A 20,174-nucleotide genomic window follows, 5' to 3' on the forward strand; every position below is an offset into this window, starting at 1 on the left:
CTCATACTCTCTCCCTGGATGCCCTGCAGGAACATCATGCTCCACTTGTCCCAAACAGAGCAAGCACTTCACTTCCCCCGGGGCCCCATCCCAGCAGGCAGTCCCACCCACCATCCAACTGGCAAAGGCAGAAACTTGGGGTCCTCTCTCAGCCATTCCTCACTTAGTGTCACCAGGCCTGTTGCTCTTCCACCCACACAGCTCTTTGTGGTCATCCCCTTCCCTCCATCTCTGCTGCTGCTGCCCCAGCCTGGGACCACCATTTCCCCCACCCCCATCCTCATCAACCTCCCAGTCTTGGCCAGGTGCGATGGCTCATGCCTGTAATCCCAGCACTTTGGGAGACCAAGGTGGGTGGATTACCTGAGGTCAGGAGTTTGAGACCAGCCTGACCAACATGGAGAAATCCCATCTCTACTAAAAATACAAAATTAGCTGGGCATGGTGGTGGGCGCGTGTAATCCCAGCTACTTGGGAGGCCGAGGCAGGAAAATTGTTTGAACATGGGAGGTGGAGGTTGCAGTGAGCCAAGAATGTGCCATTACACTCCAGCCTGGGCAATAAGAGCGAAGCTCCATCTCAAAAAAAAAGGCAAAAAAACAAAACAAAAAAACCTCCCAGTCTTAACTTCCGAAACCCTTCAAAGGCTTCTCACTGGCCTCATTGAAAAACCCACACCCTGTAAAATGGCTTATCAGATCCCCCCACACATGTGATCAGCCTCAGCTCCAGGTCTCAGCAAATCCACCAAACCACAGATCCAGACACTTTTAACTGTCCTTCTAACGTCCCTCTCTCTCATCTTCCTCAAGCTCTTGCCTAAGGCTGTCGGTGCCCCGAACATTGCCCTTCTCTTGATACCCCAACCCTATGCCTGCTCACACTCATCTCCAGGAAGCCTACCACCTGTCCCCTGTCCAGGTTTGGCTCCTTCCGCCATCCTTCACAAATTCTTTTTTTTTTTTTTTTCGGGGGGCGTGGATAGGGTCTCACTCTGTCACCCAGGCTGGAGTGCAGTGGCTCAATCACATCTCACTGCAGCCTCAACTTTCCACACTCCAGGGATCCTCCCACCTCAGCCTCCTAAGTGGCTGGGACTACCCAGGCTGGTCTCAAACTCCTGAGCTCAAGCAATCCTCCCGCCTCTGCCTCCCAAATTGTTGGGATTACAGGTGTAAGCCACTACTACTTGTATGTCTCACATCAAAACCCGTGTTATACTTTATTATCATTGCTTTACATTCGGGGTCCCACGCTGAGTGTGAGCTGGGGGCAGGCAGGATTGATGCGTGTTTTACTTCACTGCAGTATCTGCAGCACCCAGGATGAAGTCCAGGACACCAAAGGTCAAGGTGCTTCATGAGTGAAACTGTAAGGGCTGGTTGTAAGCTCCGTTTCTGGGTGGCAGAAGGTGAGGTTGATCTCCAAAGCAGGTCCCCACAGCCCCACACTCTATCAAAGTACCTGAGGCAGAATCCCCAATGGTGCACCCCCAGCAGACTCAGTGGGTGCTGGTCTGGCTCCTGGGGAAGGCAATCAACTCTGCCCCAGCGGGTCCAGCAGATAGGCCAAATGGGGTTTCAGGGTCCCATGGATGGACAGGGGTTCAGCAATAGCAGCAGAAGGAACCCTAGGGCCATCCAGGTTCTCCCAAACGCTGGCTGCACCCCTGGTCTAGGCCAGGCCGCCATTGGGATCGGTCAGGCCCAGCAAGTCCTCTGCCAGGCTGGTGAGCTCGTTCTCCTCAAGTGCCTCGACCAGGCGCTGCAGCGTGGCGCGGCGGCCCTCAGCCTGCACGAAGCGCCGCAGCAGTTGGAAGGCCTGCTCGTATAGTCCCTCGCGCTCGTACTCGTAGGCCAGCGAATCCAGCGCCGGGTCCCGCAGCGCCCGGCAGCCCCGCTGCAGGGAACGCCCCACCTTGCGCCATTTGAGGCCCACGGAGCGCGCGAACGTCTGTTGGTCCTGCAGGCTCAGCGGCCGGTTCACTGCGGAGCGAGTGGGAAGCCGGGTGAGGGCGGGGACCTCCAGCGCCGGTCCCACCCATCCCCACCCGGCAACGACCCCTGCCCCTCCCCAGACTCCAACCTCCTGGTGACCCTGCCTCTCCGCCTGTGCCTCACCTACAGGCTGACCCTGGAACAGAAAAGTCTGGGCAGGTGGCGGCTTCACCTCCGACAGAGAGGGCACCGGGGCCTGTGAGGGGGCCAATGTGACCTCCCCGTCGCCACCCTGGGTCCCTGAGCCGCACTTCAGATTTCGCAGCGCATCCTCCAGCTCGGCCAGTTCTTCATCCCGGAGCCGGTCGGGCTAGGGGAAGGGAGCGTGCAGTCACGGGGGACTTAGCCGTGGATTCCCGCCCTACACCATCCTGACCACAGCCCGGCCGCACCTGCTGGGCCAGGATACAACTCAAACAGCGCTCCTCGTCCTCCAGCAAAGCGTCCAGCCGCTCGGCGCCGGCGCGCAGCTCCAGTTGCAGCGCCACGGAACGCTGGGCGAGCGCGGCCGCCAGGCTCCTCTGCAGCGCGGCGCGCAGCGCCCCCTCGCGGTAGGCGCGGAGGAAGCGGCCGCAGGGCTGCCGACCGCAGAATCGCAGCTGCACAATCAGCTGCGGGTCGCTGCGGTGGATCTTCAGCATCTGCAGCACTTCTGGGCTCCCGCCGATCTCTGCGGAGGCGGGCAGTCAGGCGCCTGGCGGTCCCCAAGCTCGGTCGTTCTCCAAACGACCGGAGGAGGGGTGAAGCCCGTGGTGAAGCCCCGCGTCCCATCCCCTGACCTAGGGTGCAGGTACCCCAGAGTACCCAGCTGGGAAGCAAAATTGGGATACAAACAGCAACAACCCAGAAAGAAGACCAGGACCTGTCACAGGGAGCACCCCAAGACAGAGTGGGTGCCACCTAGTCCCAGCTCCCACGCCCCAAATGAGGGTTGACAAAAGAGAGGGACTTCGAAGCACAGAAAAGGGGGCATGTGCCCTGGGCAACCAAGCCGTCTGGGTAGGCAGCCAGCAGGGCAGCGGAGGGCGGGAGGTCTCAGGTCTTCAGCCTCCACCAAGCGCGGCTCCCACTGCTCGGGAAGAAGAGCGGCGACTCTCGCCGCTCTGAAGCCATGAACAGATCCCCCAACCCGCTTCAGCCTCCTGTGGCCTCTGCCCTGAGATGGGAAAGGGGGGCCTGGAAGGGTAGGTACTGGGGAGGGGTCTTGAGCAAGGAGTGCTGCAGTAAGAGAGGAAAAGAGGAGAGAGGCAATTAGTAGAAAGGATTGAGCCGGCTGGTGGAGGGGGGCGGGGATGGAGCAAGAGACGTTAGTGCACAAATAGGTAAATCATACACAGACGAGGACACACGTCTACCGTCAAGGTCATGCCACAAGCAGAGAAGAGAGTCTGCACAGCCAGGGGTCCTCCATCTTGCTCCTCCCACCCTAAATCTTCTCCTTAAAGGTGGCTAAGCCCAGGCCCACCCACAAAATGCCCCAGGCCACCCCTTCCTCTCCATATGCCCACCCACCCACGCACCTGCCAAGGCAGCCTGCAGAGCCCTGTACACTGCCACCTTCTGCTGGGGGTGCGCGTAGGCATCCGACAGGACCACCTTGTCCAGCGAGGATTCCACAAACAGGTATGCGCTGCCCACCCACTCTTCGTGCCCATTTTGCCCAGCTGCCATCTCACCTCCTGGAGATGCAGACAGTCGGGTATCCAGTTCATCCCCCCTCCCTCTGCCCTGGAGACAACCGTCCAGCCCCACGTGGTTCAAGTTGTCCCCACCACTGGTTGGCATACTTGGGACAGGAGTTCACCATCTCACAGGAAGCCCCTTGAGCTCCTGGCTCTGTACTGAGTCCCGCCCACCCCAGGCTTGCAGTGAGGACTGTCCCTCCACTGCCTTCTCAGCAAAAGAGCCCAGGGTCACAGTGGAGGGGGAGCAGAGGCAGATCCTGCAATGGGGCTTCTCTGCCTCCTCCTCAGGCCTGTGTGTCTCTCTTACCAACATGGACAAGAGACATCTTCATGCTGGATGGTGCTCATGCCCCAAAGCCAACAAGACCCATATCGTCCTGGCCTTGCCTTCTGAGTAGACTTGAGCCCAGCATCTTTGGAGGACCTCAGCCTAAGACTAAACCTCCTGTCTTCACTTCGAAGGACTCCTGTAGTTTGCCATCTGCCCAGATTCCCTCCTGAAAGCCTGACTTACCTTAGGGACTTCCCTCCTCCCTCTTTTCAATCCATGTGCCTGTGTCCCACTCCCTAGTTCCAGGTCGGGCTTGTGCACCAGACCTGGCTAATCTGCACATTCCATTCACATTTCTGCAGTGATTAGTTCAGGGCAGGCTGTAGGACTTAAGTTGGACCCATGAGAATCAACCCTGCAACTCTGGTTGAGCCAATAGGAAAGAGGCACTACTTTCCCTTCCCTTGGGGCTGAACTGGAAGGAAGAGGTAGCTCTCCTTTAATAATGCTTGGGGAAAGTCTGGCTGGGAATGAAGCTGACACAGAAAGAAATAGTCAAGAGATGGAGCAGTGCACTCCCAACCATACTACGCCCCTGGATCCAGCTGTTCCTGAAGCCACTGCACCCTGGACTTTTCAGTTATGTGAGCTAAATAATTCTTTTTTGTTATAAAGCCCTTGGAGTTCGGCTCTGGTCACTCCCAACACAAATTGTTCTATTCCTTCCCTGTCCAGAAAAAGCCAGGGCCCCTTGGTGCTAGCATAGTATCTCCTTCCTCCATCTTCTGACAAAATCCTAGCCCTGGACCAGCCGAGGCAAAATTCCCAGCCAGGGAACCACTGCACTGACCCACAGCTCAGTGGTCTCCCAGTTACTACCCCATGAGACAGCAAGTAAGAAACTGCCCTCCCTCTTTCTCCCCACCTTACCCTTTTCCTAGAACCACGGGACCAAGGCCCTGCCCCATCAGTCACACTCCTGCACTCTCCAGTCATCAGGGTTTATATATGGTGGGCTAGGAGGAGTGTTGAGTGTTAGCTATGGGGCAGGACAGATGGGGTGGCCCCAGCTGCCATCTGTTTACATGAGGAACAGGAAGCTATTGCCCTGGCCTCACAAAGTGCTGGAATTACAGGAGTAAGCCACTACTCTCGACCTTTTTTTTAATTTTCTTGTTTTTGAGACAGGGTCTTGCTCTGTCACCCAGGCTGGAGTGCAGTGGCACTATCACGGCTCACTGCAGCCTTGACCTTCTGGCTCAAGTAATCCTCTCACCTCAGCCTTTCAAGTAGCTAGGACTTTAGGCATGCGCCACCAAGCCTGGCTAGGTTTCGTATTTTTAGTAGAGATGGAGTTTCACCATGTTGCCCAGGCTGGTCTCAAACTCCTGGGCTCAAGTGATCTGCCCACCTCAGCCTCCCAAAGTGCTGGGATTACAGGTGTGAGGCACCACACCTGGCCTCCTAATCTTTTCATAGAAAACATTAATACTGTGTACTTACGCCAAACCACAGTCTGGATAGTAACAGGAAATTTGCATTTTGTTTATCTCTGGGCAGGATGGAGGGAGGTAGGTGGGAGTGGGGAAGGATTGTGGGTGATTTTTATTTTCTTTGTATTTAGGAATATATTCTGCTTTATGTGAAGTAGACACATTTTCTTTGTATTAAAAGAGCAAAATAAATTTGTTTTCTTTAAAAGCAAACCAAGAAAAAATGAGAAACTCTGCAGGTGACAAGTGAGTCCATGATAGGGAGCCAGCCATGGAGGTGAGATAAGGGGGAGTCCTAGGAAAGTGGCCTGGGGAGTAGGAGAGAGTTCCCTCTTTCCTCTTTCACGTCTTCCTAGCCCCTTGACTTGGGCGTGCTGACCCGATGGTTGTGGTCCCACCCCAACGGGTGGAAGTGGGGACCAAAGGGGACCAGTGTCTGCCCATCAGGTCTGCAGGGGAGTGGGGGGAGGCGGGGAGTACTGGGAACCTGGAGACTGGGGATGCTTCCTCACACTCACTAGTACCAGACCGATGGGGGAGGTAAGCCAGGCTGGAGGTCGAGTTAACAGAGTAAAGAGGCCAGGGCCCTAGTTTCGCATCCGCCGACTGGCAGCTCTTCTAACGTGTTCTTTCACAGAAGCCCCTCCTTGGGAAGCCCCGCGCCCCACCCACCCGGAGTCGTCCCTTTTTGGGCGGGGCTGAGGCTTCCAGGCTGGGTCCTGAGAACGTTTGGTGGCCAGAGACTGTGGGGCACTTGGGTACCGACCTAACAACGTCCGCCCCTATTTCCAGGGGCGAGCTACGCAGGGTGCCCCTTGAACACTTAACAGTCCCGGGGGCAGCCCCACCTCTGGCTGGGTGGACAGGGACAGCCTGTGGGCGTGGCCCAGAAATGAAAGCCTGTGACTCCTTGCGACCCGCCGGGCACACCCCCTACTCAGCTACGCAGCTCCCGAGCGCTGGAGGGGAGCTTCCCAGGCTCCCACTAGCCCACCCTCAAGCTGGGGTTTCGCACGTGCGATCGGCTGGGGTGGACAGCGAGGTCTCCGCTCAAGGAGGTGTTCAGAACCACCACTCCTCCCACCCCCCTCCCCTCCTGCAGGGCCCTACTGCCCCTCGAAAGCGCTGGCAGGGACGAGGAGCCTGCGGGGGCCAAATTCAGTATCGCCCCCCGCCTCCCACCGGAACAGCCCAATAGGCCGCAGCCACCAGCTGGCTGGAGCAGCCGCCGGTGACATCTGCGCCGCGCCCACGCTTCGGAGCCAAGATCCACCTCCGCTCCCGCCCGCACCGGGCAGCCCACCCACCCAGCCACCCACCCGCTGCACTAACCTGGCCGCCTCGGCTGGGCCTGGGTTCCCACGCCCTCCAGGCTCCGCTCTCCTCGCGCCGCTTCCGGGTGTGCGCGGAGGCGCTGGGGCGGTGCCCTAGCCCGAGCCTCCCAGTCCGCCCGCGCGTCCTGCTCGGCGGGCTCCCGGTGGCTGCTTCCCGCCCGCTGCCCTCTGCTGCCAGTCCCCTGTCCCGGGCAAAGCCCATCTGGTCAGCTGAGCAGGTAAGACACCAGCGCCCAAGGTTAGACGGCAGGAAGACCGGGACTTTGGGGGTTTGCGATTCTTACGAGGCCGGGGGCTCGAAAGAGCGAGAGCTGCCAGATTTCGGTAGATCAAGGGAGCGCCCCCTGGAGACCAGATTTTCCGGTGCCCCTGGGGATCCGGCTTCAAGATCGCTGCTACCAGTGGGCACTCAAAACTGGGTGCCCATGTGTCCCAGGTACAAGCCCTGTCGAGCGTATCTGAAGCCCCAGGAAACACGTGGCACAAATTCCGGGAGAAACTGTTAGCCCGGAAGATATGGGAACATTAACTGGCGAGTAGTGTGAAGCCTTGTGTACGCAAACCTTCAGGAACCTTAAAACAAGATTGGCGGCCGGGCGCAGTGGCTCACGCCTGTAATCCCAGCACTTTGAGAGGCCGAGGCAGGTGGATCACCTGAGATCAGGAGTTCAAGACCAGCTTGGCCAACATGGTGAAACCCCATCTCTACTAAAAATACAAAAATTAGCTGGACGTGGTGGCGCGCGCCTGTAGTCCCAGCTACTCGCGAGGCCGCGGCAGGAGAATCTCTTGAACCCTGGAGGCGGAGGTTGCAGTGAGCCGAGATCTCGCCACTGCACTCCAGCCTGGGCGACATAGCTAGATTCCGTCTCAAAACAAAACAAAAAGAAAAAACAAACAAACAAGATTGGCAACTTCAAAGAGGACGCACACTTTCCAATAACCCATCCCCCTCTAAAGGCTGCTCTCCAGGGTGGGTCTGCGGAGTTCCAGCCAAACCCAAATTGCCCAGCGGGAGCCAGGGCTGCTCAGGGGTCGGCATTTGAAAGTTGAGCCCCTCAGGCACCAGAACCGTCAGGTCCCAGAGCCCCAGGTTTTTTTTCATCCTGCGGGGCTGTCTTAGGAAGCAACCAGGACATCTCCCCCGCGAGGCGGAGGTGGGGAAGGAGGCGGGGAAAGAGCCTCCCCTCCCGGGGCGGATCCAGCTTTGCCCCGCCCACGCCTCGCTTCCTGATTGGCTCATGGTCCCTGACAAGGAAAAGTCTACATTAACGCTCCCGCCTTATTAACCCTGTAGTCACTTTCTACCAACCGGCGGGGTTAAGAAGGGGTTTCTCAGGCCGGGCGCCGTGGCTCATCTCCGTAATCCCACCACTTTGGGAGGCCGAGGCGGGCCGATCGCTTGATCGAGGCGGGCCAGGAGTTCGAGGTCAGTTTGAGCAACAAAGCGAGACCTCGTATCTGCAACAAAATTACAAAAATTAGCCAGGCGTGGTGGCGTGCCCCTGTAGTCCCAGCTACTCGGGAGGCTGAGGTGGGAGGATTGCTTGAGCCCGGGATACAGAGGGTGCAGTGAGTTGTGATTGCGCCACTGCACTCCAGCCTGGGTAAAGTGGGAGACACTGTCTCAAAAAAAAAAAAAAAAAAAAAAAAAAGGGTGGGGGGTGAGTTCTCAATGTGGAACCTGTGGAGTCACCGGGGACTTGTTGAAATGCAGATTCCTGGGCCTTACCCTTTCCGGAGAGCCTGATTTAGTAGGCGAGGCTATGAAATCTGCTTTGTGAACAAGTGTTCACAAAGCAGTTACTTGTTCACAAAGCAGTTATCTGATGCCCCACGCTGTCTGAGAGGCCCTCAGTTACTCAGGCCACAAGCATTTGTACACCTAAGATGGGTCTTCCCGCAACACTTTGCGCCTTCCTGAGCCCAGAGACGTCCCTCTCTCTCCAGGCCGGAGCTGTTGGGAGTGGCGGATCCTCCCACCCCAGCCGGATCCGGGCCATGGCCGAGACTGGAGAGGGACTGCCAGAGGAGGTGCTGGCACTCATCTTCCGCCACCTGCCCCTGAGAGACCGTGCTGCCGCCGCCAGGGTCTGCAGGGCCTGGGCCGCCGCTGCTACCTGCAGCACCGTGTGGCACGACACAAAAATCAGGTGAGCCTGCTCCTCCACACTCCCCTCCCCATGGTCCACTCACCTTCTCTGTGGAGTCGTGGGCTAGGTAGAGATTCAAGTTGACTCCCCCATATTAAAAAATAATTGCGGCCAGACGCGGTGGCTCAAGCCTGTAATTCCAGCACTTTGGGAGGCCAAGATGGGATCACGAGGTCAGGAGATCGAGACCATCCTGGCTGGCCAACCAGGTGAAACCCTGTCTGTACTAAAAAAATACAAAAAAAAACTAGCCGGGCGAGGTGGCAGTCGCCTGTAGTCCCAGCTACTCAGGAGGCTGAGGCAGGAGAATGGTGTAAACCTGGGAGGCGGAGCTTGCAGTGAGCTGAGATCCGGTCACTGCATTCCAGCCTGGGCGACAGAGCAAGACTCTGTCTCAAAACAAACAAACAAACAAACAAAATAATTGCTGGCAGGGTGCGGTGGCTTATGCCTGTAATCCCAGCACTTTGGGAGGCCGAGGCGGGTGGATCACCTGAGGTCAGGAGTTTGAGACCACCCTGGCCAACATGCTGAAATCCCGTCTCTACTAAAATACAAAAACTAGCTGGGTGTGGTGGCGGGCGCCTGTAATCCCAGCTACTTCGGAGGCTGAGGCACGAGAATCGCTTGAACCTGGGGGGCGGAGGTTGCAGTGAGCCAAGATCCCGCCACTGCACTCCAGCTTGGCGACAGCGTGAGACTTTATCTCAAAATAATAATAATAGTAATAATAATAATTGCTGACATGTATTGACTACCTAATATATACCAACCATTGTTTTTAAGTGCCTTACATATATTAACTGATTTAATCATTACGAAAACCTGTGTGGTAAATAGGTATTATCATTACCTCCATTGCCCAGATAGGAAGCTGAGGCAGACAGACTTAATCACTTCCCACAGGTCACTCAGCTAGGGAATGGCAGGGGCTGAATTCGAACCACGCCAAGACTTCTTAGAAACAGCTGAGAAAGTCCAGTTCCTAAAATATCATTGGCTCTCCATGTCCAGGTTTCATTCTGTGGCAGACGCCACTGAAATCTTCTAAAAGGATAGGATGTGAGTTCCCTCCTTTGGGGCAACAGTGGTGGTCTGGACAGAGACGTGGGGAGGGAGGCAGGAAATGGGATGGCAGCTGGAATCCCAGCCAAGGGGTGGATAGAGGGTTCTTCCCTGGTCGCGGGGACTCAGCCGAGGCCTTTTCTGCACGGCTCTAACTCAAGTTGCGAATGTGAGCTGGAAGGCATGCTGCCACCTTATCTGTCCGCCTGCCTGGACCACGTTCACAACCTACGGCTGGAATTTGAGCCATCGAGGGAGGCGAGCCGCCGGGCAGCCATCAAGCTGCTGATGGTTCTGGCCGGCCGTGCCCTGGGGCTGCGAGGCCTGTGCCTAGAGTGCCGCGGAGAAAAGCCGCTCTTCGACGCGGGCCGCGACGTCCTGGAGGCTGTGCACGCTGTGTGCGGGGCGGCCCGCGAGCTACGCCACCTCGACCTGCGGCGTTTGCCCTTCACACTGGACGACGCGCTAGTGCTGCAGGCGGCGCGCGGCTGTCCCGAGCTCCACAGCCTTTTTCTGGACAACAGTACCCTAGTGGGCAGCGTGGGTCCCGGCTCAGTGCTCGAGCTACTGGAGGCCTGCCCGCGCCTGCACGCTCTCGGCCTGCACCTAGCCAGTGTGTCGAACGCCATCCTCCAAGCGCTGGCGGCGCCAGACCGCGCGCCTTTCGCGCTCCTGGCTCTGCGGTGCGCGTGCCCCGAGGATGCACGCGCGTCCCCGCTGCCCAACGAAGCCTGGGCAGCGTTGCACCGCCGCCACCCTGGGCTGGCAGTGGAGCTAGAGCTGGAGCCCGCGCTGCCCTTTGAGAGCGTGACGCGCGTCCTGCAGCCAGCGATCCCCGTGGCTGCTCTGCGCCTCAACCTCTCAGGCGACACCGTAGGCGCAGTGCGCTTCGCAGCGCACCACTACGCCTCAACCCTGTGCGTGCTCGAGGTGCGCGCAGCCGCTTCAGCCGAGCTGAACGCTGCGCTGAAGGAGCTGGCGACGCGCTGCGCGGCCCTGCGTGAGGTGCATTGCTTCTGCGTGGTGAGCCACTCGGTGCTGGACGCCTTCCGCGCGCACTGTCCGCGCCTGCGCACCTATACCCTCAAGCTCACGCGCGAGCCGCATCCCTGGCGGCCCACGCTCGTGGCGTGATTGGGCGACTTCTCTCCCCCGTCCCCGCAGACATAAGCGCTCCAAGATGGGACGGATGTGCCCAGGCGCGCCCCGACTGCTAGAGCCTTCTTTCAGAATTGTTGCCCCCCGGGTCTTTAGGAGTTAGGAACTGTGATGGCATCGGGACCAGTCCTGGGCGCTCTCAGACCACTCGCTGCTATCACCCTCTGCAGACGCCCCACCCGCTCGGTCCTGGACACACTGCCCCCCTCTCTTGCCTCCTCCACCCCTCTGCGGACTCTGCATTTCTGCGGCCCTGGAGCGGGGAGAGGGAGGGCACGGGCGCGGGCCGGGCCTCAGGGGTGAGTGTGAAATAAACAAATTCTGCAGTGTTTCTGAGAGTCCTATTAAAGGCGGGGTCGGATCTGAAAGGGAAGGGCAGGGAACGCACGGGGGACCGGAGGAGCCATCCCGGCAGAGGTGGGGTTTCCTCAGGGTCCTCTGGACTGACACAGCTGCGGGGGGTCAGGGGCGGGACACTCGCACCCTTGGAATGACTATATCCAAGGGCTTGGGCGGGAGCCCCACCTTCCTATCTGCTTGCCCTGCCTGGGGCTTCACTGTGCCTCTGGCCATTACCTTCTAGCACTTGCCCAGCCCACACCAGGTCGCGCACCGGCGATTTCTCCCGTAGAACAGAGAAGGAAATAGAGGGCCTGAAAAGGGTGGGACTCGAACCCAAGTCTCCCACTCGCCCCCCCCCACCCCCCCCCCCCCCCCCCACACATCCCATCCAAGCCAGCCTTTTCTGCCTGCTTGTGCCTCGGCCGCTGTCCCAGCCCCGCCCCGCGGGCTCGCACGTGGCCCCCGCCTGACCCGGCGCCCCGGGGCGGAGTGGGGCGGAGCGGGCGGCAAACGCAGCACTTTCCGCGGCTTTGACGAGCCCGCAGCGGCTGGGCCCGAGCGCTGAGCCGGGCCGAGACTGCACCATGCAGGAAGCGCCAGCCGCGCTGCCCACGGAGCCAGGCCCCAGCCCCGTGCCTGCCTTCCTCGGCAAGTTATGGGCGCTGGTGGGGGACCCAGGCACAGACCACCTGATTCGCTGGAGCCCGGTGAGGGCCGGGGCCCCTCGATTCCCCCAGTGGTCCCGGGGTCCCTCCACGCCAGTGAACCCCCATGCCCGCCCAACCCCCGCCTGAGACTGGCTGTGGATCCCCAGATTCAGCCATTCAGGGAAGTACACCGTGGAGGGGGCGTGCGAGACGGGGGCTTCCTCTGCGGCCGAAGAAGGGTTAGGAGCCTGCCTTCTGGAGACCTAGAGCCCGAGGGACCTTCGAGGCCATTTAGTTCCCACCCATCCGACAGATAGGAAAACAGAGGCCAGGAAATGGGAAGGGCTGGTCTAGTTCAGGGCACACTGCGGGGCTGGGGCCTGTCCAAGGCTGGAACCCCGTGAGCCTCTCCTTTCTGAGAACCGAGCGTGGAGTCAGGGTCTGGCTGGGGGTAGGGACTCACTGTGGTCGCTCCAGGCTAGGCCTCGGAGCCCGTTCTGGCCTGGCCTCGACCCGTGTCCCTGTAAGCGGTAGGCCTGGATCCCAGAGTGAGTGTGTGTGCGCACGCGGGAGCGCAGGACTGGCCGTGGGCGGGCACCGCTCACCCTCCTGGTCTCCGCCCGCACGGTGGGCGGGCGGCGTTCTTGGTAGAGCGGGACCAGTTTCCTCGTAAGCGACCAGAGCCGCTTCGCCAAGGAAGTGCTGCCCCAGTATTTCAAGCATAGCAACATGGCGAGCTTCGTGCGCCAACTCAACATGTGTGAGTCCCTACGGCCGGGCGGGGAGCGGGGATGGGGGATTCGGTGCCGGGGATGGGAGGACCCACGTCCCCACGCCCCACTCCCCAGACGGTTTTCGGAAGGTGGTGAGCATCGAGCAGGGCGGCCTGCTTAGGCCGGAGCGCGACCACGTCGAGTTCCAGCACCCGAGCTTCGTGCGCGGCCGCGAGCAGCTACTGGAGCGCGTGCGGCGCAAGGTGGGGGCGGCCTGTGGGAATGAGCAAAGCGGAGGAGGGGTGCTGGGACTGCCGGCCTTGCTCCTGCGACCCAGTCCCGACGGTGCCTCCCGCCCGCAGGTGCCTGCGCTGCGCGGCGACGACGGCCGCTGGCGCCCGGAGGACCTGGGTCGACTACTGGGCGAGGTGCAGGCTTTGCGGGGAGTGCAGGAGAGCACCGAGGCGCGCCTGCGGGAGCTCAGGCAGTGCGGGGGCGTGGGGGGAAAGAGGGGACGGGAGTGGAGGATTCGGGATGAGACCATAACTGGCCGGCAGGCGGTACTGGGCAGCCCCTTCCTCTCTCCGGCCTTGGCGCTTCCATCCAGACTTACGGGCGATCTCTAGGATGGCCAATCATCGGGATGGTCTCCTGGGTCCCCGGCCTCGCCATTCTGTGGGGGGTGGTGACTGGGCGAACCCTCAGATGCCTCAGCACCCTCCCACCCCTTTCTCAGGCAGAACGAGATCTTGTGGAGGGAGGTGGTGACACTTCGGCAGAGCCACGGTCAGCAGCACCGGGTCATTGGCAAGGTGTTCCTCTCCCCTGTGCCTCACTTCTCCCTCCCACTCCTGACACCCCATTCCACCGCCCAGTCCCCCGGCGCCCCTGTTAAACCTCCCTCCCTCACCTGGAAGTGCGGGGGTGGGAGGGGTGTCCAAAGTATGAATTAACCCTTTGCTTTCTCTTCAGCTGATCCAGTGTCTCTTTGGGCCACTTCAGGCGGGGCCCAGCAATGCAGGAGGCAAGAGAAAGCTGTGAGTGAAAAAGCCAAGAAGATCCACACCCACTTCCAAGACCCCCCAGAAGTCCCCTTGCAAGGACCCCTTCTCCTCCAGAAACTCCTTCATCAGGAATCCTCATTCCTCCCCCTGCACTACAGGCTTCCTCACCCCATCTAGGATCCACTTCCCCCAAACTCTGCCACCTGTACCCCCACTCCCAGATCTTTCCATTCCAGTACCTTATTCCCAAATTCCTGCCCCAGCAGCCCCTTGCCCCTCCCCGCAAGGCTTCCCAGCAGCTGAGGGCCTGGGGCTCAAACCAGGTTCCCTCCCTCTCCTCTCTGCCCGAAAAGGGCCCCCATCTCTGGGGGGAGCCCCTTCCACCTCCAGCATGTGACTGACACCCTGGCAACAGGCCTCAGCTCTGCTGACTTGGCTGCTGGGGCCTGAGGGAGGGAGGAAAGTGCAGGCCGAGGGGCATGGGGGCTGACCCTGCCCCACGCCCGCCTGTACCCTGGTCGACCACACAGGTCCCTGATGCTGGATGAGGGGAGCTCATGCCCAACACCTGCCAAGTTCAACACCTGTCCTCTACCTGGTGCCCTTCTGCAGGACCCCTACTTCATCCAGTCGGTAGGTTTGTCTTCTTCCCCCTTCCCAAGGGCATGGCTGGGCTTATGGAGAGCCTGTTCCTTCTCCCCATCCCCTAAAAGGAAGAGAAGATGGAAGCCAGCCTTCCCCCCAACCAGACCCAGGCCCTCCAGCATGGACTGAGCCTCTTCCCTCAAACCTTCTCCCTTAGACCTGGCCCAGGTGGGTGTTGGTGGGGTTCTGGCTCTCCCTGTACCTACAGGCCAAGGGCTGGGCCTAGCCTTCTACTTACAGCCCCTCCCAGAGACGACTTTGGGCCTCAGCCCTCACAGGGCCAGGGGCCCCATCATCTCTGACATCCCAGAAGACTCTTCATCCCCTGAGGGGATCAGGCTTTCTCCCTCCAGTGATGGCAGGAGGTAAGGGGGACAGGGCTGCCCCTGGGGGGCCTGTGGGGGAGAGCCTGGCAGCCCAGATGGCTGTGGGGGTAGAGGGAGAAATCAGTGCCAGGGTCTGGTTGAAGCTTTTCTCTGGTGCAGGGAGAAGGGCCTGGCACTGCTCAAAGAAGAGCCGGCCAGTCCAGGGGGGGATGGCGAGGCCGGGCTGGCCCTGGCCCCAAACGAGTGTGACTTCTGCGTGACAGCCCCCCCACCGCTGCCTGTGGCTGTGGTGCAGGCCATCCTGGAAGGGAAAGGGAGCTTCAGCCCCGAGGGGCCCAGGAATGCCCAACAGCCTGAACCAGGGGATCCCAGGGAGATACCTGACAGGTGAGCAGAGCCCCAGCTGGACCATGAGCCCTGTGATAGAACAGCTCTTACCAGCCCACAAAGCTTCCTAGCTATTTGACTCCATGATACTCACCTGATTTCTTGGCCCCAGCCTCAGAGTCCTGTGGAAAGCAGAGCCTCCCAGTCAGGGCACTCAGCATCTGTGGAAGGGCTTAGGAACCTATATATTAAATGAGTTCCCTGGGGTGATTGTAAAGTACACAATAGTTTAAGAAGCATTGGTGGCTATGATTATGGCTCATGCCTGTAATCCTGGCACTTTGGGAGGCTGAGGTGGACAGATCACTTGAGGTCAGGAGTTCAACACCAGCCTGGCCAACATGGTGAGATCCCCCCCCCTCCACCTCTGCTAAAAATACAAAAATTAGCTGGGCGTAGTGGCGTTTGCCTGTAGTCCCAGCTACTCAGGAGGCTGAGGCAGGAAAGTCGCTTGAACTTGGGAGGTGAAGGCTGCAGTGAGCCCAGATGGTGCCACTGCACTCCAGCCTGTGTGACATAGTAAAACTGTCTCAAAAAAAAAAAAAAAAAAGAAAAGAAAAGAAAGAGAAAGAAGGAAAGAAAGAAGAAAGAGTGAGACAGAGAGAAAAGAAAAGAAAGAAGCATTGATATTGACATTTACATAGGGAGGGGAGGGGTCCCAAAGCCCCAGCTCCACCACCCAAACTTCAGGTCCCAGGTAGGAAGCAGAGGCACTTTCTCTCTGCCCCTTTATGGCAGGGGTGGGGAGGTTGGGGGTAGAAAAAGGATGGGGGTCCTCTCCTATCATTTTCTAAATGTTGGGGGATTTAAATCTTGATGCATCTGGGTTCCTTGGGAACTTAATGGAGGGTGTACACTGCAGGCCAAAAGCAGTTCTCTCAAAAGCAGTTCTCTCTGCACAGGGGGCCTCTGGGCCTGGAGAGTGGGGACAGGAGCCCAGAGAGTCTGCTGCCTCCGATGCTGCTTCAGCCCCCTCAAGAAAGTGTGGAGTCTGCAGGGCCTCTAGATGTGAGTACCCCTTCTGCTGAAACAGGGGCATGAGACCTGGTGGGCTCTAGCTCTCTGTGGAGCCTGGAGAGGGCACCACTGACCCAGAGCTCTCCTCAGGTGCTGGGCCCCAGTCTCCAAGGGCGAGAATGGACCCTGATGGACTTGGACATGGAGCTGTCCTTAGTAAGAAGTGGGTCGGGGAGGGCAGAGGCCAGGGGTGGGTGAGCCAAGCCCTCTGGTCCGTAGCTGTTCTCTGTGAGCCAGAGCCATGTCTCTAGGAGAATTGCCGCAGTGATTTCCCAGCTGTGCCCCTCAGCTGCTAGGTCCCCTCCCCAGCTGCTCCCTGCGGTTCTCACGCAGATGCAGCCCTTGGTTCCAGAGCGGGGTGAGCCTGAGCTGGCGGTCAAGGGGTTAAATTCTCCAAGCCCAGGTAATGGTTGTGATGACTCATACCTGGGAGGACGCCGTAACTGGGCTGAGCTACCTTGATTGAGTGAGGGGGCAATCTGCAATTTGCAGGGAAATCCTGAGTTCAGGCTGCCCTGCAGAGCGCTTTCCTTGAGCCACCCGTGCCCTCACCATTGGGCGAGAGTGGGGAGGTTAAGAATGGATGCTTCATCCTAACTGAGCAGAAGGCAGGCAGGCAGGGCTCTCCTTCCCTGAAGAAAGGAGGGGGAACCTTTCCCCTGGTGAGCACAGCCCCACTTCTCCTAGGGAAGGACCCCACGCTCGGGGCCCCACTCCTGCTGGATGTCCAGGCAGCCTTGGGAGGCCCAGCCCTGGGCCTGCCTGGGGCTTTGACCATTTACAGCACTCCTGAGAGCCGGACCGCCTCCTACTTGGGCTCTGAAGCCAGTTCCTCCCCCTGAGACCCCGCGCCTCTGAAGGGGCTTGGAACCAGTCCGCGGCTGCACATCCTTCTTGGCTTCCTGGCGCCCCCTGGCGGGAGTGAGCGAAGCCCCTCCTATTCAACGGCCTCTCTCCACTACCCCGACGAACCCTGCACATAAACACCATTTTTTTTTTCTGTTTCGGGTCTCTTTTCTCTATCGACCAGGCAGCACAGGAGTTGTGGGTGGGGGGTGATTTTGCACTGTAGAAGCGTCCAGATACTAGGTCTTTAATAGAGGAACCCCAGGAGGGTGGAGGTGCTTGGGGATCCGGTGTCTAGCTCCCTTGCTTAGGCCCGGATCCAGGGCTGGCGCGGCGCCGCTGCAATCTTTGGGAAGCGGGGGCTTCTGAGTCGCACTCAGCTCTGCAATGCATGCGTTCTGTGATCCTGGGTGAGTTGGTACCCTTCTCTGAACTTCCTCTGTGACAGGCAGAGAAGAGGGGTCGATGACAAGATAGATGGAAAGCACCTGGAAATTGGCAGGCCCTGAGTGGGCACTGGACGTGTGGGGCCTTGGGCAGAACTGCCCCCTCCCGGCCTCATCTCCTGGTGCGCCCCGGGTAGGGAGGGAAAGCTGACTACGTGCACGTTCCCAGCCAGCGCGCGGCCTCCGCGGCGTGGCTCCCAGTGCCCGGGGAAGAACCCTCACCCTCCCTATTCCCAGCAGCCCTGGCCGCCCCGCCCCCGCCGCAGCTGCTGCACCCACCCCCACCCTGCCAGGGCCTTTCTGCACCGTCATCTCCTGCCCCGCCGAGGCTCGACCCGTGAGTGGGGCCGCCCAAAACGGGCCAGACCTGGAGCCCCACTCCTGGCTGTGGGAGGGACGGGAAACCGAGATTGGGCAGAATCAGCGCCCCGCCACCCGCTGCGGCGCTCGGGGTGAGGTCTGTGGGCCCCGCCCTGCCGCAGGACTCTCAAGCTCTGGGAGGTAAGGCGGGGGGCGGGGAATCCGTGCGGTCGTACATGCGCAAAGGCTCTTCAGTGTCCCAAGACCCTGGCTTCACCGCCAAAGAGCCCGCGCAGCTGGGTGGGGTTGGGGGCTAGGACCCAGCTCCACACCCCGCCACGTGGCTCTCTGGGAAGCATCAGACCTGTCACCCTCGAAGGACTGGCCGCTAAATGACTTCGGTATTGAGAGCTCTGAGAGCCTCAAAGGGAGGGCCCAGACCAGCTGGAGTCTCTACCCCTAGACAGGATAAAGGGCAGGCCTTGGGGTCATAGGAGGAGGAGGCTAACATGAAAACAAGGTAGGCTGGAGAGAAGGAGGGGGCAATCCAATCTGCACCCTCCCTGTGTCCCAAGTAGGTGCTGTCCCCCTCTCCATTCCTATGCCCACCATTTGGAGGGACACTCTTAGGAAGCCTCAGTTGAAGAAAGCGGATAATCTGCATGTACACAGTGCAGTGATGTCAGTTAATGCGGTGGTGAGGGCATATGTTGTTCACTGGGTACACAGAAGAAGGAACCACCTGCCCTTGGGACACTTAGACGTTGGTGTAGACAAGGGAACATTTGAGTCTCGGAGGATGGATAGGTTCATGGAGAGGAGGGGGGGGAAAGGATTCCAATCTTAGCAATCAGCATCAGCAAAGGCTCCGAGGTGCCGGGGGCATAGTGAGTTCTCCCAGCCCTGACTGGTGGAGGGAAGCTGGGAAGGGCCTGGCTGTCCAGAGTGGTGGGAGGAGGCTAGAGTAGCCAGACCAGATACTTTTGGTTCTCTCTGATGGGCAGTGGGGTTGGCGGGGGGAGGTAGATAGGTATTTAGGATGGAATTCTGCTAGACAGGAAAATATAGTTAAGTTCCTCATAGTTCAGGCTGGAGCAAGTAAGATTCTAGTTTTACCACTGAATCTCTGAGCCTGTCTCTTTCCTCATCTGTAAAATGGGAACAGCAATCCTAGCCCAGAGAGTTGTCAAAATCACTGTGCTATGGGGCCTAGTGGAATGGGAGTGAGAGGGGCTCAGAGGAACTGTTACAGGACATGAGGTGACGATGGTGGGGTGGCAAGGCAGGAGCTGATGGAGACTCACTGAGAAGTGAAGCAATGCTCATCACAGATGGGACATAAAGGGAGATAGAGGGGCAGGGGGTAGTCCTGGTCTCAGCTTGGTGGCCCAGGGGAAGGGCTTCAATGGGAGGGAGCCAGGGTGTGACGGGGGAGGTATAGCGTGACACCAGAGGGGACTGAGAGAGACCTGGGAGGCAGGATGGCAGCTAGGACCAAATCCTCTCTCCCAGAGAAGGTCCAGCCTCCTAGAGCCAGGGAAGGAGGCAGAGGAGGGACAGCAAAAGGAAGAAGAGATGGGAAGATGCCTTGTGAACAAAGCCAAGGCGGGGAGGAGGGGAGGTTTTATGGGGGTGGGGGGTGGGCTGAGGGCATGGTCCAAGACCTGATGTCTTTGCCTCCTAATGCCGGGGGTCTTGCTGGCTGGGTAAAGTCACTCACAGGAATGGGCCATAATCCTTGGTTGGCAATAAATGGACAAAGCAACCGGGTGCGGTGGCTCATGTCTGTAATCCCAACACTTTGGCAGGCCAAGGTGGGTGGATCACAAGGTCAGGTGTTCGAGACCAGCCTAGCCAACATTGTGAAACACCAACACCATCTCTACTAAAAACACAAAAAATTAGCTGAGCGTGGTGGCAGGCGCCTGTAGTCTCAACTACTTGGGAGGTTGAGGTAGGAGAATCGCTTGAACCCAAGAGGCGGAGGTTGCAGTGAGGAGAGAATGTGCCACTGCACTCCAGCCTGGGCAACAGAGTGAGACTCTGTCTCAAAAAAAAAAAAAAAAAAAAAAGGATAAAGCAGATTAATTCTCCCTCATAGCTGCTGTTGGTAGAGACAGTCTCTCAAGAGTAATCCCAGCACTTTGGGAGGCTGAGATGGGAGTATCACTTGAGGCCAGCAATTCGAGACCAGCCTGGTCAATATAGCAAGACCAGGCCCAGCGGGTGGCTCACGCCTGTAATCCCAGCACTTGGGGAGCCCGAGGCAGACGGATCACAAAGTCAGAAGTTTGAGACCAGCCTGGCCAACATAGTGAAACCCCATCTCTACTAAAAAAAAAATA

General features: G+C 58.9%; 3 protein-coding genes across 8 annotated transcripts in view; 2 read left to right on the top strand and 1 right to left on the bottom strand.

The window, feature by feature from the left end:
* Positions 1 to 1,196: 1,196 nt before the first annotated feature.
* On the bottom strand, positions 1,197 to 7,235 carry TRADD (TNFRSF1A associated via death domain). Of its 4 annotated transcripts, none has more exons than XM_023210133.3 (5): positions 6,779 to 7,235; positions 3,518 to 3,676; positions 2,390 to 2,667; positions 2,121 to 2,307; positions 1,197 to 1,985 (listed from the first exon to the last, which is right to left on the bottom strand). In XM_023210133.3, the coding sequence occupies exons 2-5, from the start codon at positions 3,666 to 3,668 to the stop codon at positions 1,675 to 1,677; spliced, it is 927 nt and encodes a 308-aa protein (XP_023065901.1). In that variant the 5' UTR covers positions 3,669 to 3,676; positions 6,779 to 7,235; the 3' UTR covers positions 1,197 to 1,674. The 4 variants fall into 4 exon arrangements, with proteins under 4 accessions (XP_023065901.1, XP_023065902.1, XP_023065903.1 ...); XM_023210134.1 differs by having other exon boundaries at positions 2,390 to 3,215; positions 6,779 to 6,841; XM_023210135.1 differs by lacking the exon at positions 3,518 to 3,676 and having other exon boundaries at positions 6,779 to 6,897.
* HSF4 (heat shock transcription factor 4) lies at positions 6,859 to 17,236 on the top strand. Of its 2 annotated transcripts, XM_023210131.1 has the most exons (14): positions 8,794 to 8,933; positions 11,163 to 12,205; positions 12,797 to 12,905; positions 12,994 to 13,121; positions 13,221 to 13,345; positions 13,595 to 13,670; positions 13,831 to 13,895; positions 14,393 to 14,495; positions 14,734 to 14,872; positions 15,097 to 15,220; positions 16,123 to 16,228; positions 16,328 to 16,393; positions 16,571 to 16,640; positions 16,925 to 17,236. In XM_023210131.1, the coding sequence occupies exons 2-14, from the start codon at positions 12,083 to 12,085 to the stop codon at positions 17,077 to 17,079; spliced, it is 1,389 nt and encodes a 462-aa protein (XP_023065899.1). In that variant the 5' UTR covers positions 8,794 to 8,933; positions 11,163 to 12,082; the 3' UTR covers positions 17,080 to 17,236. The 2 variants fall into 2 exon arrangements, with proteins under 2 accessions (XP_023065898.1, XP_023065899.1); XM_023210130.2 differs by lacking the exons at positions 12,797 to 12,905; positions 12,994 to 13,121; positions 13,221 to 13,345; ... (7 more) ...; positions 16,571 to 16,640; positions 16,925 to 17,236 and adding an exon at positions 6,859 to 6,998 and having other exon boundaries at positions 8,731 to 8,933; positions 10,160 to 11,487.
* A 340-nt stretch (positions 17,237 to 17,576) lies between these two features.
* The window catches only part of NOL3 (nucleolar protein 3), a 5,593-nt gene continuing 2,995 nt past the window's right edge, over positions 17,577 to 20,174 (top strand). The window contains exon 1 of one of the 2 annotated variants that reach the window (XM_023210146.1): positions 17,577 to 18,030. The gene's annotated coding sequence lies outside the window, so the exon portion shown is untranslated. The remainder of the gene's footprint in view (positions 18,031 to 20,174) is intronic. The other variant, XM_023210145.3, reaches the window with a different exon arrangement.

The sequence above is a fragment of the Piliocolobus tephrosceles genome, chromosome 17 (genome assembly GCF_002776525.5).
Source record: "Piliocolobus tephrosceles isolate RC106 chromosome 17, ASM277652v3, whole genome shotgun sequence".
Classification (NCBI taxonomy): Eukaryota; Metazoa; Chordata; class Mammalia; order Primates; family Cercopithecidae; genus Piliocolobus; species Piliocolobus tephrosceles.